The following is an 18,128-nucleotide window of genomic DNA, read 5'->3' on the forward strand; positions in this document are numbered from 1 at the left end:
AGCCTGATGTTCTTGTAAGAGCAGTGAAAGACAGAGAAGTTGTGTTGTATGGCGATGGGAGAAACCCACCCAAAATAGCGTCGGTTAAACAGGCGTGGGAGGAAATAGCCACAATTGTTTCATCGATTTTTTTTTCCTGGTTCTTGACGGACAAACCAATTTGTCAGATGTCCTTATATACATATATGACCTCAAACAGGTCTGATCCTTAATTACTACAATTAGCCTGAATAATTTGTAAGCTAGATTTATGCCTATTTTTTCACATCTTCGTGGCACACCACAATGATTTCCGTCATCTCATGTGTTAATATTTTTTTAGTGTAACAATTTATGATTTGCAAAAATAACTGTTGCATCTGTGTAGATTACATGAGCAAGTGTATGCGCGTTGTGCACGCTATATACATTATGGTCAAGCTTGCGCCCTTAAAATAGCATAATGAACAACGCGCAACGCGCCACTGACTTTAGACTAGTTTTTTTCTGGTCAGTGGCGCAATTGTTTAATGGAACAGCAAAATAGCACCAGGGATTGTTTGCGCCGGAACACGCCTCCTTTTTTGCGCTGAACCGCCCAGGGAGCGCAAGTTCATTCACTAGTTTAGCGACGTGCTTCTGTGGAGGGAAAAGCGCGCTTTGCGCAGGTGCAAAATAGGAATGACACATGCGTCGGTGTACAAAGTCAATTGCGCTGGGTGCAAGATAGGGCCCAAAATATACTCTGGATGCACTGTAAATCTCTTTGGATAAATCAAATGGCAAATGCATAAATGTAAATGTCAAACAACCAGGCCCTGCAGTTTATTTTATCCTAATAGCATTTTTTATATATGTATACTTTTACATATAATGTAAATAGAATCGCTAGTTTCACTTATTTTATTTCAACTCATTTACTCAAAATTTAAAGGGGTCATATGATGTTTTTTTAAAGATCATTATTTTGTGCATTTGGTGTAATAGAGTATGTTGACATGCTTTAATGTTAAAAAAAGACATTCTTTTTTAAATACTGTCCATAATTGTAGGTTCTCTATGCTCCGCCTATCTCAAATGAGTAGTTTTCTACAAAGTCTTTTTGCAAACCCGTTTGGCTAATTACATCAGAATGATTAATTTGTGATTGTGACATTCTGAAAAGCTGATAGAGAACACTCAGCATAATTGTTAAATACTGGATTTGTTTAAAATGTATCAGTAATAATTCACAGAGGCACATCAGTATTTCACTGGGGCTCGTGCCCTAGTAAAAAGACACTGGAATATAATTTAAATATAATTTAAATCCATCCATCCCTTAGATTCTTCATCCTCTTTTTAGCAGTGAGGAACTGCTGAGGTCTGCATTCATTCAGCTGTAGGAGATTTGCCATGTTAGACAGAGTGAAAACATTGCTTTGACATAAATTCAAATGGTTGTTTCTCTGTATGACACATATGAATGTTGGTAGGGAAATATAATTTTCAGACTTGATATAGAAATCTTCAAGCATTTTTAATTTCTGGACTGTGTATGTATTACTGTAATACCTGAAGTGCATTGGTTTCAAATGCATACTTCAACTTTACAGTGCCCCAAAAAGCATTTGAAACTCTTAAGTCTTACTTATCAAAAATATATGAATGTAATTAATTACATTAGATAAAACAACCAACAACGTGGCATTTGCAATCAATGATGCCTGACAGCAAAGACTTATGAAGTTTTGAAAGAGCTTATAACACTATAAATATTTTATATATAAATGACAAAAAATATCTATATATTTATTACATCTAATGGTACATTTGTTCTTTTAAAGGAGAACAGGAAATGTGTTGTGGCAGATTAGTATTTGATAGTTGTGTTGTAGCTTCATGAGTGTCTGCTGCATTGGCACAATGTGAGCTCACGCCTGACTGCTCATCCTCCATAGGCTCAATGCTCTGGAATGACATCATGTCTTTCTGTGTCATCCTATCACTATTCATGTGGCTTATCCTGCTAGTGTCCACTATATCAACACACAAACTCCTCTAGGGCACAATTACCAGGGCCTGAAATGCAAGGTATACCATGAAGTCAATTAAATAATATATCAGTTTTTTCAGTCTGATATAAACATTTTTTTTTTTCTTTTTCTTTAATGAATAAAAAGGGCTAATGTATGTAAAATGAGAATATAATTTACTCTCTAACATATTTTATTTTTTTACACACTATTATTAATAATATTGTATTCATGACATTCTATTCTATTGTGCTATATCCACATCTTTATGAAAGAGAAACATGCCCTTATTTTGGGGTATGTGGGGATCAGTAAGTTAATGTGTAATAGTGCTCATGCTGTTTGCAAATGCTTTCTGAATAAAAGCCCCCACAATTAGTCATTGTTTTCTTTCTTGTGCCGCTATGTCATACTGAAATAATAAATTATACTGACAATATATTTAGTTTTATACAACAGTTTATTCTGGTCCATGAATCTGACTGGCAAAATCTGAGAGCCTTTTCCAGCAGTGTGATTTTCCAGTGATAAAAGATCCATTTTACCATTTGCAACACTCTGCTTCCAGTATTTCTCACAGCGAGTGTCATAGCAGATGGCCAAATCCACTACAATTTTTATACATAATACTGTTTTTGTGTCACAGAATGTAGTTTTAAGAGTTTCTTTTAGGTCTAATTGTTTAGACTTCAAATATGCAGTGTGTTAATAAAGAAAAAAAAAGGAATTAAAATTTGCTTCAGCGTTTTTGGATATGTGAGCTCCAGGGCACTCAGCGTTGCTTTTTTACTAGTTTTAAAGTGACATTTTGAAATGGTAACAGAGGCTTGGGCTCAGCTGTTAAACTGTCAAACTGATTTGAAACTATGGCAGAAGGAGGTATTTCCGCATAAGGAGAGTTTTTAAACACACTCCGTTGTTGTGCCATTGAACTGTTGCATAAACATAATATCAAACTCATAGCCATGCAAGTCTGCGGCCTGGTTTAACTTGAAGACACATAGACAAATTTTGATGTGCAATATTGTCAATGGCAGGTTATGGTTAAGGTTTAAACTTGTTAAAAAGTTACAATTCTGATGAAACATTTGGCATCATAATTTCATTAAATGATTACTCAATTAAAGAATTTGTCCACTAAAAAGTGTATTTTTATAAAGCCTTTCGCACACACATATAGAAGGACAGCCTATGTGACACAGTTCTATTAAACGTTTAGTTAATAGCACTCTTCTCTTTATCTTGATGTTTGGTCCTAATGTACACAGCAACCAGTCAAATGTTTATGAGAGATATTGTGCAGAATGGGGAAATGAATTGTGTAACTTGGAATAAACACTCCATAAATGTGGCATAAAACATTGCCCATTGGCTGTCAATCATGTTGTTTTCCTTCCGAAACTGGAGCACAAACTGTTTTCCTTGACAACAATAATTCAACAGTTTAGATAGGTGCTAAACAATCCCGAACTTTAAATAAACCATTCCCAAGTCTGTAAGGGGTTTTGCCAACCATTGCATGTACACTCTTAGTCAAGACTGCCACAATAAGGAATACAGTGATTTGACCCCAAAAATATATATATTATCTTAGACAACACACCTTTCCTGACCTTTAACTTTTGGGTTTTTTGTGATGTTTAAAATCCAGCACTGATAAGAATGTATCTGGCCAAAGATTCAGCTGTGCAGGAAGTGTTTTTAACAGGGTAGTTGATATTTGTCCATATTTGTATGTGTGTTTGAGCTTTCTGGGCAATACCATATATGCCATTGGGCTGCACTGTTGCACTGTTATCGCAAAACCATTAAACCGTATACCTCCAACACCCAGCTTTCCTGCATGTATGTGATTGCACAAATGTGTTATTATCACCATTTCCTAAGGCTGTCTCTCGTGTGAAATATCACTGCTGTCATAAGGTCTTTTGGCTCAGACTACACCAACAACTTTTTGTTGAAGATTTGTTGGTGGATAATTTACTGTGTGTATCCCACTTATACACTGAAACGCAAACACTGTAATACCAGAATGCTGCTCCACTTAACATGAGAAGCCACGTCATGAAGTCTATGTCAGTTTCCCATTTCACATTCATGTACAACACATTAATCATATAAAACAGTACTGTCTGTTTTGGACAACATTAATTTTACTATATGAATTATATATAACTGCTATGCAAAAGGTTGGGGACAGTAAGATTTTGTAAGAAATGTCTTATTCTCGCCAATGCTACTGTCCTTTGATCAAAAAATGTAATAAAAACAATTCTTGGATGTATTCTGGGTTTCAAACTTTTTGGAAAGACAAGACATCATCTGATTCATCCTTGAAGCATGTCATAATGTAGTAACCAATTGCTGTGGACCTTATGCCCCGATTTAATTACATTTTTTAAAGTCAACTTTTGCTTTGGGCCTGTAGACGGTGTCCTGTCCATCTGGCCCCTCTGACTGCGGGTCTGTTGATCCTATTGTCTTCTGCATCAACACTCGTGGTCTGGTGCATAAAGGGCATCTGGTTAGCAGCTTAAACTCTATGGCAGACATGAAAAGCAGCCATCATAGCTCATTCGCTCACATTTGCTCAGTGGTGCGACAAGGACGAGGACTGAGTCTGGGTGACTGGGGGACAGGATTTCAATTTACCCCGCAGTCCCCAGGAGCAACGGACTGAACTGGACCCGCCACTGTGCAAAGGTGACCATTTAGGCTCAGTTCACTTTGTGTCCTTTTAATGCAAAAGCTTTTTTTGTCTAGTTTTCTTTTTTGTCTAAGATGTGCAGATGACTTACATTGTTGAATGTTATCCCACTGGTGATGTGTTTTGGTAAAGGCATATCTGAGTCTTACAGTTGCTTCCTGGTCCTGTTCGCAAATGGTCAGTTCAGTCTAGTTTCGTTTATCAAGTAGATTTACTTAGTAAGAAGGTGCATTTGAAAAATATTTGTCATAATATTTTATCAGTAACTATATTTTGAAATATATACAGGTGCTCCTAAATGAATTAGTATGCTGTGAAAAAGTTAATTTTGTTTCAGTAATTCAACTCAAATTGTGAAACTCGGGAATTAAATAAATTCAATGCACACAGGCTGAAGTAATTTAAGTCTTTGGTTCTTTTCATTGTGACGATTTGGCTCACATTTAACAAAAACTCACCAATTCAACAAATTAGAATTAGAATATGGTGACATGCCAATCAGCTAATCAACTCAAAACACCTGCAAATGTTTCCTGAGCCTTCAGAACGGTCTCTCAGTTTGGTTCTCTAGGTTACACAATCATGGGGAAGACTGCTGATCTGACAGTTGTCCAGAAGACAATCATTGACACCCTTCACAAGGAGGGTAAGCCACAGACATTCATTGCCAAAGAAGCTGGCTGTTCACAGAGTGCTGTATCCAAGCATGTTAACAGAAAGTTGAGTGGAAGGAAAAAGTGTGGAAGAAAAAGATGCACAACCAACAGAGAGAACCACAGCATTATGATGATTGTCAAGCAAAATCAATTCAAGAATTACAGTGGACTTCACAAAGAATGGACTGAGGCTGGGGTCAAGGCATCAAGAGTCACCACACACAGACATGTCAAGGTATCTGGCTGCAGTTGTCATATTCCTCTTGTTAAGCCACTCCTAAACCACAGACAATGTCAAAGACGTCTTACCTGGGCTAAGGAGAAGAAGAACTGGACTATTGCCCTATGGTTCAAAGTACTCTTTTCAAATCAGAGCAAGTTTTGTATTTCATTTGGAAATCAAGGTCCTAGAGTCTGGAGGAAGGGTGGATAAGCTCATAGAGTCTGTGATGATTTGGGGTGCAATAACATTGCATTTTTTTTTTGTAAACCAAAGTCACTGCACTGATTTATCAAGATATTTTGGAGCACTTCATGCTTACTTCTGCTGAACAGCTTTTTGAAGATGCTGATTTTATTTTCCAGCAGGATTTGGCACCTGCCCACACTGCCAAAAGCAAAATAGAGAATCTATGGGCTATTGTCAAGAAGAAAATGAGAAGCAAGAGACCAAAAAAATGCAGATGAGCTGAAGGCCGCTGTCAAAGAAACCTGGGCTTCCATACCACCTCAGCAGTGCCACAAACTGATCACCTCCATACCACGCTGAATTGAGGCAGTAATTAAAGCAAAAGGAGCCCCTACCAAGTATTGAGTACATGTACAGTAAATGAACATACTTTCCAGAAGGCCAACTATTCACTATTTTTATTATTATTATTATTATCATTGGTCTTATGCAGTATTCTAATATGTTGAGATTGTGATTTGGTGGGTTTTTGTTAAATGTGAGCCTAAATCATAACAATGAAAAGAACCAAAGACTTAAACTACCTCAGTCTGTGTGCATTGCATTTATTTAATACACAAGTCAAAAAAAATTTACGCAACAGCAATTATGAATGTAATGGTTTATTATGAATGTAAAATACTTTTGGAACCATCTTATTTCTCCCTAATTCCAATTTGTCTTTCTTGTACACAGCTAATACACAACCATGGGAGACTGGAGCTTCCTGGGTAATATTTTGGAGGAAGTAAACGAACACTCCACTGTGATTGGCCGCGTTTGGCTCACAGTTCTGTTCATTTTTCGCATTTTAATTCTGGGCACAGCAGCAGAGTTTGTCTGGGGAGATGAGCAGTCAGATTACGTTTGTAACACTCAGCAGCCAGGATGTGAGAACGTGTGTTATGACGAGGCCTTCCCAATCTCCCATATTCGTCTATGGGTGTTACAAATCATTTTTGTATCGACACCTTCTCTTGTATACGTTGGGCATGCTGTCCATTACATCCACATGGAAGAAAAGCGAAAGGAGCGTGAAGAAGCCGAGGTTAGCCACCAACAAGAAATGGGTCTTCCACCAGCGACCGCCAAGGAGACCAGCACAAAGGGAAGCAAAAAGTTCAGACTCGAGGGCACCCTGCTTTTCACATACATATGCCATATCATTTTCAAAGCTCTTTTTGAAGTAGGCTTCGTAATTGGACAGTACTTCCTCTACGGGTTCCGCATCCTGCCACTGTACAAGTGCAGTCACTGGCCGTGCCCCAACACAGTGGACTGTTTCGTCTCCCGGCCCACCGAAAAGACCATCTTTATTATTTTTATGCTCGCAGTTGCTTGCGTTTCACTGTTCCTCAACTTTGTGGAGATCAGCCACCTCGCCTTGAAGAAGATTCGCTTTGTGTTCCACCGACCAGCTCCGGCACAGCTGGAGCCTCTTGGACCACCTGAGAGGAGCTTACCATTTCTCCTGACCACCCCTGTCCAAAAAGCTAAAGGTTATAGGCGTCTTGAAGAGGACAAGAAAGACAAGGTGGCACACATATATCCACTAGCTGAGGTTGGTATGGAAGAGGGCCAGATCTTCTCACCTCAGCTGGAGAAGGAGCAGAAAAGGAGTCAAGAGTCGGTTAAGCCAACAGCGCCACCTGTAGAGGAGACAATCTTATGTAATGAGACTCAACCTTCCTTCATTCAGGTCACAGAGACACTACCAGAGCTTCCCCCAGAGGAACCACTTCGGGAAGGTGATGAGGTAGACAACTTAAAGAGTCCGACAGCTTTACCAGAAGTACTGGAGGAGCGATCAGCAGGGGAAAGTGTGGAGGAAACGTATTTAATATCACTTGAGGAGAGTTTGGATATAAATCCAGGAGAACTGACCTGTAGAGAGATGATTGAGGAAAAGTCAATGAAAGAGAGTAGCTTAATAGATGCTGAGCCAACACAAGAGGAAAAACTTTCAGGAACTGGAAAAGAAAAGGAGACCTCACAGAAAATTGTGGAAAAGGAGCATAACACCTTTATGGTCAAAGAGTTGAGGGAAGAAGGGAATTTGCCAGATGTGGTTGAGGAAGAGACAGCAGCTGAGGAGTCTGAGAGGGAACTTGGTGAAATGGAGTCTTTTGTAAATGAAGACATTTTGGAAAAGGAGAAAACTTTAGATGATGGTAAGATTACTAGAGATCTGGATGTGTCTAAAATATTTGAGAGGGAGCGAGAGTCTGAGTCTTTAGGGGACGTTGCAGGGTCAATTTTATCTGATATAGTGCCCATTGGGGATGAAGTGGATTTAGGAAAGGACAAAGCTAAGGGGGATGCAGAAGATGTGAAAGGGGATGGAGTTCAATGGGATGTGGTAGATTCAGACGTGGGTAGAGCTTTAGAGGAAGTACTAGATATAGGGAAGGGTGAATCTCTGAAGGGTCTATTAGATGCAGGAAGAAGTTGTGCTTTAGAAGATGCATTACATACAGGTAAGGATCAAGCTTTAGAAAATCTAAATGAAGATGAACCTTTTGAGATTGCTGTCAATGAAGGTGAGGAGGCTCCAGATAAAACTGTAGGGTTTGCTGGTGACACTGAACAGGTGGAAACTTTGGGAAAGGAGGATCCAAAGGAGGTCCAAGACTCTGAGAGGGATAGGTCAGGGAAAGAAGAGGATTCTGGGGAAACTGGAGGCCATGAGAAGGAGGAGTGTTCTGAAAAATCAAAAGCCTTGGAGGCCATAGAGGAGATGATGGATGTTCCACTTGTAGCTCTGGAACTAGAGATGACACAGGAAACAAGATCGTTAAGTCGTCTCAGCAAAGGAAGCAGCAGAGCCAGGTCAGATGATCTAACTATATGACTGACCAACAAACAGAAACTTCACCGGAGGTCATAGTGTCAATTCTTTGATGCCAAATTTCCCAAACCAGCTTACAAGCATGTTTTCTCAAACAGGATTTTCAAATCTTGATGCCAAATGATGCTCCCCATGCGAGGGGCTCCCTTACTGAAGTATAAAGGCAGCTATATGTTTGCATGCTTGAAATCCCATTTATACTGCTTGAGAATTTTTTTTTTTTAAACTTTCATGGACCCCCAATACACCTTTGAGGTGCCCTAGGTGTCTCGGGTTCCATGTTTGTTCTAGATCTTGAAAGAAAAGCAAAAGTAACACAGAACAAAAACAAAATAAGGGTAAATATCCTGAAATTTTGTAAAAAGTAGCCAATTTGTAAAAAGTGTTTTAAACATATATTATTTTAATTATTATTATTATTGTCTACAAAACACAAAAAATTGTCTTGATTTTAAATAGGTTCTTTATTCACACTATTTATTATAAATCTCTTGCAAGACAGGGACGGTTTCACATTCTAAATTTATGCTTTATTTGTCTACCCTGTTTAATGGTTATTTTACTATATACATTTGCAATTTATTGATCCTGGACCATAGAAATAATTGTGTTACTGTTTATAAATTTTCTACCAATTTGTGTCTAACATCCACATCCTTTATTTATATATACTTTCATCTGAATCGCTACTGCCAATGCTTTTCAAGTCTATTAAAGGGAGGTTTTTAAAATGACGGAATATTGTAATTGGAAATTGGTATTCTTCTATAACTTAGTTAGGCTTTAATATATAGGACCGTATCATAAAAAAACAACGTATAACAATAATATTATGCTGTGTGTAGTACCTCTCCATTACGATCTTTTACTGGTTTATGTGTCAAGTTGAGGTCCCCAAATAAAGGTAACACAATGACTGAACCCAAAATAACCTTGTGTTTGTCTGTTATGCAGGATAAAGCGTTTAACCTAGAGTTTTATATTAACAAACCTCTATCTGACATAAAATGGTTTAAAAAATATAATTCACTTCACACTTCACAGAGTAACACTGGACTGAAATTAATCTTTTATGACCTCTAGTGGCCATTTGATTTTACTAAGGTTTTTTTAATTTCTTTTAATTTCAAGTAAATTTCATTAAATTCAATTTTTTGTTTTAATTTTAAAAGTTTATTCAGTTAAACTTCCATTGGAAAATCACATACACCCTGAAACAGACAACTACAATCCCCAAAACAAAACAAAAATTAAACAACTAGGCCAATCTGGAAAGACAAAAAAAGACATAAAACTAAAAGTCATGTAATCAAATATTTTTCTTTTATCTTTTCGACTTAAACCAATCTAATTTGCTGAACTAGCACTTTTAAAATCAGGAGGACTTCTCACTGATGCCTAAATTCAGCATTACTGTGGGTGTAGAGCTGTTGAACTGCAGTGACAACGCAACACTTCTGTGACCTTGATGCACAAAGTGCCACACTGGTGTTTTGAGTCTTTTGGTAAATGTCTCCAGTATTTCTAATCCTGGCAATTGAATGACTTGTTTTCTCTGCTGTCCTGAAAGCTGTCACGGTGAGTTTGATCACACTAATGTAAGGAAGAATTTCTCTTTCACTTTTCTCATAACCGCAACTTCCTGTGTTCACAACAACAAAGCTACATGCATGACACACACACACACAAAAAAAACCTCCGACCTGTTTCCATTGGTGCAGATCTATGTTGAAGCCTCAGTTTCAAAACAGAATCCTATCGTTTTGACCTTTTATGCAGGAATCATTTACCTCAAACAATTTTTTTTTTTTTTTACTTTAGCTCTTGAGTCACTATTACTATTACCTTGCCTATGTTGTTCCTGCATTTTGCCCTCAAAATACCTCTGAACACGTTACATTCTCATAAACTCATGTCATCAGCCACATTAAAGGCTTGGGACTGTCCAGAAACCTGAAATATAAAATAGCAGGAAGAGTTAATCATTCAGTGTCTCGGCAAGAAGATTGAGAATGGAGATGATCCCTCACTTGCTCATAATTTAGGCATGTCAGGACAAAGATGATTTTATATATGAAGCTTATCTACAGAAATCACATGTAATCTGCCTTTGTTGTGACTCTATCCAACTGTCTCGGTAGGCCTATTAAAATTGAAGGTGACTCTTTGATTCTGGATGGATACAAAAACAAACAAATGTATAACTGTCCTTACACACAAAGCAGAATGAATTTAGACTAATTTAAACTGCTTATGCAAAATGATTAAAGTATGGCTTCAGGAAAATCAAATATGTGTTCATTGACTTGGCTTTGTAATTTAATGTAGTATGATGTGATATTTTATGTGTTGTGTATATTGTATTCTTTGTGACTTAATAATGTAATTTTGTAATAACGTCCTGCCCAGGGACTGCAGATGCAAATTATCTTTACAGCTAACTTTGGCACAACACTGTTGTTGGGTGTTGTCACTGTACAAATAGATTAAATAAACAAAAAAAAAAAAAACCTAACAAAAAATAAATAAAAAATTAATAAACTTTGATCAAATCCCCATAGTTCATATAATCGTATTCCAGACTGACCAACTCTTGAGTTGAGAACATAACAGCCATTTATAAAGAAACTTTGTATTCCTTTAGCTATCCCTTGACTTACAGGAAGCGAGGCGTGGGTGGTAACATTACTGTATATATATATATATATATATATAAAGCTTACTTCTGTGAAAAAGTACAACCTAATAATAGATCAAACGTGGGAACAAATTAATAAAACCTGCACAGAATGTTCACGAAGGCCTGTTAATAAGTCATGGAAACATAAAAACATCAATTTAAAAAGCCTCTCTTGGTTCATTGTTGACCTGAGGCATGATTTTTTCATCTTTAGTGAATATTTTTATCATAGTTTTATTAGTTGATTAGTTGACTGACTCAACTAATTTAATGAAGAAGAGCTAAATAAATAATGACTAAAGACTAACTTGTAAAATAAAACATTCTGTTATGAGGAGGGGTAGGGATGAACTCAGTAGCAGACGGGAAGTACAACACAAGATTTATTTACACGAAAAAAAGGGGAAAACAAAACCCACGAGGGGGAAAACAAGGACTAGGTAGGGATGGCTGACGCGAAACTAACGTTTCGACACAGTGTCGAGATCCCGAAGCGTAGATGTTTCGAAACACTGCTCCGAACTGTGATTCAAAACACCCATGTCACGTGACTATGGCTAAACGAAGCTTCTGCGCGTTTCATAAGTGTCTCGACCGACAGGTGGCACGCTTGCCGAGTCTGCGTTTGATTGACAGGGGCGGGAACAAACCACACAGGCGATACACAGTGCCACAGCAGATGCCACAGTAGAAGTTAAAAAGTACCTAAAAGATGCATTTTTGCCAAGAACCCATGATCCACTAAGTTACTGGAAAGAGAGAGCTGTGATTTTTCCTCATTTGTATGTCCTTGCTAAAAAATATCTATGCATGCCAGCAACAAGTGTCCCTTGTTAGAGGATTTTTTTCTAAGGCTGGAGAAATTATCAGTAAAAAAAGAAGTAGGCTAAGCCCTTCCACAGCAGAGCAATTAATATTTTTGAATAAAAATCTTAAAAAAAAAAAAAAAAAAATTAGACCATTGTGGATTTATTTGTTTTATTCATTTTTCATGACCAAAATAACCTAGTTATTATTATGATATAGGATTATATAGGATATTATTATAGGATTTTAAAATATCACCACATTAACGAAAACAAAATATTTTTATTTATTTTTAAATGGCTTGTTGTCAAAGTTGTTTCAGATAACATGGGCAATTGGCCACTAGGTGTCACCGTGGAGACGGGTGTCGGTAAAGTTTCGAAGCCTCGAAACAAATACGGCACTTTGCTTCAACTGTTTCAGTGTTTCATGAAGCCTCGCTCTGCCCACCACTAGGACTAGGGCAGATACAAAATAACTTAACAGGACTGAGTTGACAAGATAAACAAAGACTAAACACACAAGAACACTAACTACAAATAAACACTCACGGTTATACAAGGACTTCTTAAAGGGGTTACAAGGATACAATATCTCACGAGGCTGGCATGTAGAAACACATATGAGGAACAATCACAATGAACCGACAAAAGACAGAGCACACTAGGGGATCTAAATAGGCGAACCAATTAAGACACAACAGGTGGCACAGATAAGGCAATCACGACAAGACTAGGATAACAAGGGGGCAGGGCAAGGGGACGAGACAACACAAGCACATGGCCCAAAGACAAGTCCATGTGCTTGTACACAAAACACAGGTCTGTCATGATCCTGCCTCAAGACTAGAGAAAAGTCAGGACATGAAGGCAGAATCATGACAGAACCCCTCCCTTAAGGAGCGGCTTCCAGACGCTCACTAAAGGGAACATCAAACACGGGACATGACTGACTGAGACAAAGACAAAAGCCAACAAGAAATGACAAATAACAACAAAGACTGTTGAAAAAAATCTGTTGATTTCTTGAACACGTATTAGCCATAATCGGAACTCACTCTCCTTGGCTCACTGATAGCTCACAGACGGATTTTATTGTGCTAAAAATTCAACAACAAGAACACTTGTAAACAAATATAATGAAGTGTTATTGTTGTTACATTTTTTGTGCAATAAAAACCGTCTGTGAGCTATCAGTGAGGCAAGGAGAGTGAGTGAAATTAAATTAATAAATTATTGAAATTAATATATATATTTCATGTGGGTGCTAATGTGTGTTTTTTAATGAACTTCTCTGTTTTATTCTCCTCCTTGGGGGTCACTGAGGGTTTTGAGTGTTTATGTTCTCCTTTAGTAATTGTTAAAAAATATATTTAAAAAAATAAATGTGTAAGTACATTACATTTTAACATAGTGATAACTATGAACAGGCAAAATATAATTTGTCAAAATAGATGTGCGAAGTAAATGCAGTGTTTAAGGCAAAATTAAATAATTTTTTTAGTCCTCTAGAGGGCAGCACCGACCGACACATGATATTATTTTACAGCATGAAGAAAAAAATCCAAACATCACGGAAGTACGGGGGTTTCGCTTATATTATATTCCAGAGAAGTACAATAGAAATCCTTTCGTTTCTATGATGTCGATTCATTATAAATCAACGATTGATTTAAAGTGTGCTAGATATGTAACGTTACCTAGATCAAGCACACATCTTAAATCATTCATCATTCTTTGTTTAACGTTAGTTGTGTAGAATTCAGTCAGATTTTCTATTTGCCCGGGATTGACCGAGTGAGTGCTTTCACTATCGTTTTCATTTATTTACATTTATGTAAATGCAACGTAATATTAATGTACGTAAGGAGTGTTAAATCCGTGTTATCTGCGTGTCTGTCTGTCTTAAGTCACCGTCTATCAAATCACTATTTTTCACCATCAGCCGTAACGGTGGATGACATTTTAAGTGCATGCTCAACAACAATGCAGTCCTGTAGTTACGTATATAACCACAATATACTACAAACTATATTAAAGTGCGTGACTATCTTATTTACAGGTTGATCTGTATGTTTTGTATGGGCGAGCACTGAGGAGTTCACATCACCATGGGCCACAGAAAGAGAGGTCACACTCATGCACCTAAACCGCCCCCATCCTTGGACACACACTCCTCCAACAGTCTCCGGCTCTCTGATCATGAGCAGGGCCTGAAACACAGGATCTGTATGGTGTCAGACTTCTTCTACCCGAACATGGGAGGCGTGGAGAGTCACATCTACCAGCTCTCACAGTGCCTCATAGAGAAAGGCCACAAGGTTGTGATCGCAACACACGCGTATGGAGACCGTCGTGGGATCCGCTACCTGATCAACGGACTGAAGGTGTATTACCTACCACTGCAGGTGTGTTTTTACAGTGTATTATATTTGTTAGTATACTGTACATATCAACCGTACCACTCACATCCTCATGTCTTTTCATTTCAGGTCATGTATAATCAGTCCACCGCGACCACCTGCTTCCACAGTTTGCCGTTACTCCGGTGTGTGTTCGTGCGTGAACGCATCTCAATCGTGCACGCTCACAGCTCCTTCTCCGCGATGGCCCATGATGCTCTGTTCCACGCCAAGACTATGGGACTCAACACCGTATTCACAGATCACTCTCTCTTTGGATTTGCAGACCTGAGTTCTGTACTGACCAATAAGCTGCTGACTGTCTCTCTGTGTGACACCAATCACATTGTGTGTGTGTCGTACACTAGTAAAGAGAACACTGTATTGCGGGCCGCCCTGGACCCTGAAATTGTCTCTGTCATCCCTAATGCTGTTGACCCCACTGACTTCACCCCTGACCCCTGTCGCCGTGACAACAACAAGATCACCATTGTGGTCATCAGTCGACTGGTTTACAGGAAAGGTAGGTAGAGGATAGTGTTTTTAGATGCATTACAGAATAATGTATTGATATATGCAGGTTGTGTGGTTGTGTCTTTGAAAAACATTTATATCAATTTCAATAAAAGTTTATTTTTTATTGTTCTACAAATGTCATGTAAATTAAAACCATTTTCTTTGCACCTTAAATACATGTTAGGGTAAATCAAAGTAAAAAAATAAAATAAAAAATCATCAAAGAAAATCATCAAAAAGGTAAAAGTTTTTAACTATGTCATTAGTTATTTTTTATTTTTTAAAGAATAATAATAAAAGCTTATGTCAAGGTACTAAATAAGATTTCCTTTCATTTTTATCACCCTAAATTGTGTTTTACCTCCAAAAACTATACAAATATATATTTTAATGAATCTAATTATGAATTAATTTCAGAAATAAAAAGGTGCTTATGATTAAAGAGGTGCATTCTGTGTATGAATTGCATTTTAAAAAAATTCTTAGGTAAAGAAAAGAATGGATCTGGGGGAAAATTGCCTCGTCTTATTTGTCGGCTGGTTGTTTTGCAGGGATTGATTTACTGAGTGGAATCATTCCTGAATTATGTGCCAAGCATCCAGATCTCTGCTTTCTGATTGGTGGAGAGGGACCCAAAAGAATCATCCTGGAAGAGGTTCGAGAGAAATATCAGCTTCATGACAGGTAAGAAATCCACTGTGCATGAGCAAAGAACTCTAGCTGTGTGTTTGGGTAGAATTTCTTTACTCTGTTATTTTTATAGGGTTCGTCTGCTGGGAGCTCTGGATCATAAAGATGTGAGGGATGTTCTTGTTCAGGGTCATATCTTTCTCAACACTTCTCTCACTGAGGCCTTCTGTATGGCCATAGTGGAAGGGGCCAGCTGTGGGCTGCAGGTATGTTTTTTTCTTCTTTTTTTTTCTATGAATATGTATTATTGAAATCATATTATGGAAGAAAATGGGTTACAAATGACATATCATGTTGACTAAGTTGTACAAAATGATATTGTGTGACGTTATGCACAACACATGCTAGATTGATACATGTTTTAAAGGTAAAATTAACTGGTTTCCATGTTGTAAGTTTCTTTGGATGAAAATATAATACATGTAATTTATTTATGACGGGGTCAACAGCAAGGATTTTGGCGCTGTCAGACTAGTAGTTAAGATTTTTTTTTGCTTTACTTCCCCCCACAAAATAATACTTTTTTATTGGTTATTTTTGTTTCTTTAATTCTTACTTCAAATATGTTAAGATATTGTTTTGTTGAATGATTTTTTTAACAAAAAGAAAAGAAACCCTGGCCAACATGCCATCCTTATAGTTGAGCCCTGATTTCTGGAGGTTCATCAGTGATCAAATCTAAATAAGCACTGCTCTGTGTGTCTGCGTGTGTACAGGTGGTGAGCACCCGTGTCGGGGGTATACCTGAAGTCCTGCCTGATGAGTTGGTAACTCTGTGTGAACCATCAGTTCATTCAATTTGTGATGGCTTGGAAACGGTTATTGCAAGAATACGCACAGGAAACGTGGCATCTCCTGCCAACATCCACCGCAAGGTCCGAACACTGTACACTTGGAGAAACGTTGCTGAGCGCACAGAAAAGGTGAGTTTTAATAGCATGCTTGAAATATTTGTTGGATGTACACACTAACATTCAAAAAATGATTGGTAGGGTTTTTCAGTTTTTGATGTCTTTTATGCTCACCAAGGCTGTAACTGGAAATTGTGACATATATATATATATATATATATATATATATATATATATATATATATATATATATATATATATATATATATATATATATAAGAACTTAATCTTACTGAGCCCAAACTTCTGAATGGTAGTATATTTTATTATTCATTATTATTATTGTATATCATTCCCACTCTCTGTATGTGTGTGTGTGTTTCAGGTGTATAATCGGGTGTGCAGGGAGCCCGTTTTGCCGTTGTCTGCGCGGTTGCATAGACTGCGCTCTCACTGTGGTGCCGTGGCAGGCTCCATTTTCTCCTTTGTTGCTGTTATCAACTTCATCTTCCTGCTTTTCCTGCAGTGGCTCCGCCCAGATCATCTGATTGATGTTGCTATAGACTCATCAGGCCCCCAGAGCCGCATGGGGCAGCATCTTAGTAAGAAGAAAAGTAAAGCACCAAACCCGGCTGTGTCCTGACTAATGATCTAACATGGCCTCTCAGTAGGCTCATAATGAACTTTATTTAGAAGGGGAATGAACTGAACTAAAACTGTAGTATTGGTATATCATAGTGCACTATGGTAGATCAAAACATATGATGTATAAAACTGTGAACTCAGGTGAAGAGAAAGCCTTTAAAAGCTATCCTCAGCCACTCCTATAGTCCAGCGCTTGCACTTACACATTGAAAACCTGCCTTTATGTAAACCCCCATCAGAAAATGGTCTAAACTTGTTGCAATTGTTGCACAAATATCTTTAAATGTCTAGATTTGAGATAAATGACTAACAGTGGCAGCTTTTCCTGTATCCCCTTTACATTTGTTTTCCTCTTACAGCATATCTGTATGGTTTAGATGTGATTCAGACTGACATAAATGGACTGAAAGTTTTAATACCAGTTTTTGAGCTCTGGTGGAGCTATGAAATGTAAGATGCATCTTCTCTGTTTATTTCTTTGATCTGACAGTGCTTGTTTCTCTTTAAGCCTGTCCTTTTTTCCATTGCTGATTTTTATTGACTTTGGATAATGGTGTGAATGTATTTATTTCACATGCAGCAAACTTGTTTTAGGGCACTATACTTTGCTTTCTTGGTGTTTCATATTGACCTTCTCTGTGATTAAAAAGCACAAAGGTTCCCACTACCTGAGGTAATATGTATTGGAATTATTTTTGTTGACACAATAAACTTTATTAACACGTCATAAGTATACATTCTTTTATTTTATTTTTTTACTTTGATATGAATGCATTTGTGGGTGCTTTTAGGATTCTGTCTAGACAAAAACATAAAGTGTATGTACAATTTTACACTAAATATGCAACTGTTGAGTGTAAGTGTAGTATCTAATGATAAAGTAGT

General features: G+C 37.6%; 2 protein-coding genes across 3 annotated transcripts; both read left to right on the forward strand.

The window, feature by feature from the left end:
* The first annotated feature begins 4,391 nt into the window (after positions 1-4,391).
* LOC113053178 (gap junction alpha-8 protein-like) lies at positions 4,392-8,861 on the forward strand. Its single transcript, XM_026217990.1, has 2 exons — positions 4,392-4,697; positions 6,502-8,861. The coding sequence occupies exon 2, from the start codon at positions 6,515-6,517 to the stop codon at positions 8,654-8,656; it is 2,142 nt and encodes a 713-aa protein (XP_026073775.1). The 5' UTR covers positions 4,392-4,697; positions 6,502-6,514; the 3' UTR covers positions 8,657-8,861.
* Positions 8,862-13,693: 4,832 nt separating this feature from the next.
* LOC113053179 (phosphatidylinositol N-acetylglucosaminyltransferase subunit A-like) lies at positions 13,694-17,965 on the forward strand. Of its 2 annotated transcripts, none has more exons than XM_026217993.1 (7): positions 13,694-13,718; positions 14,202-14,547; positions 14,632-15,064; positions 15,609-15,741; positions 15,821-15,953; positions 16,464-16,670; positions 16,984-17,965. In XM_026217993.1, the coding sequence occupies exons 2-7, from the start codon at positions 14,251-14,253 to the stop codon at positions 17,239-17,241; spliced, it is 1,461 nt and encodes a 486-aa protein (XP_026073778.1). In that variant the 5' UTR covers positions 13,694-13,718; positions 14,202-14,250; the 3' UTR covers positions 17,242-17,965. The 2 variants fall into 2 exon arrangements, with proteins under 2 accessions (XP_026073778.1, XP_026073777.1); XM_026217992.1 differs by having other exon boundaries at positions 13,701-13,936.
* The last annotated feature ends 163 nt before the right edge of the window (positions 17,966-18,128 follow it).

Source organism: Carassius auratus, chromosome 34, assembly GCF_003368295.1.
Source record: "Carassius auratus strain Wakin chromosome 34, ASM336829v1, whole genome shotgun sequence".
NCBI classification, from domain to species: Eukaryota; Metazoa; Chordata; class Actinopteri; order Cypriniformes; family Cyprinidae; genus Carassius; species Carassius auratus.

What these genes read in the sequence shown, in the direction of transcription:
- LOC113053179 (XM_026217993.1), top strand. Translation starts at nt 14,251, where the DNA reads ATGGGCCACAGAAAGAGAGGTCACACTCATGCACCTAAACCGCCCCCA. An exon ending in TGTATTACCTACCACTGCAG is followed by an intron (nt 14,548 to 14,631) that starts GTGTGTTTTTAC and finishes TTTTCATTTCAG; the next exon opens with GTCATGTATAATCAGTCCAC. An exon ending in GGGCCAGCTGTGGGCTGCAG is followed by an intron (nt 15,954 to 16,463) that starts GTATGTTTTTTT and finishes GCGTGTGTACAG; the next exon opens with GTGGTGAGCACCCGTGTCGG.
- LOC113053178 (XM_026217990.1), top strand. Translation starts at nt 6,515, where the DNA reads ATGGGAGACTGGAGCTTCCTGGGTAATATTTTGGAGGAAGTAAACGAA.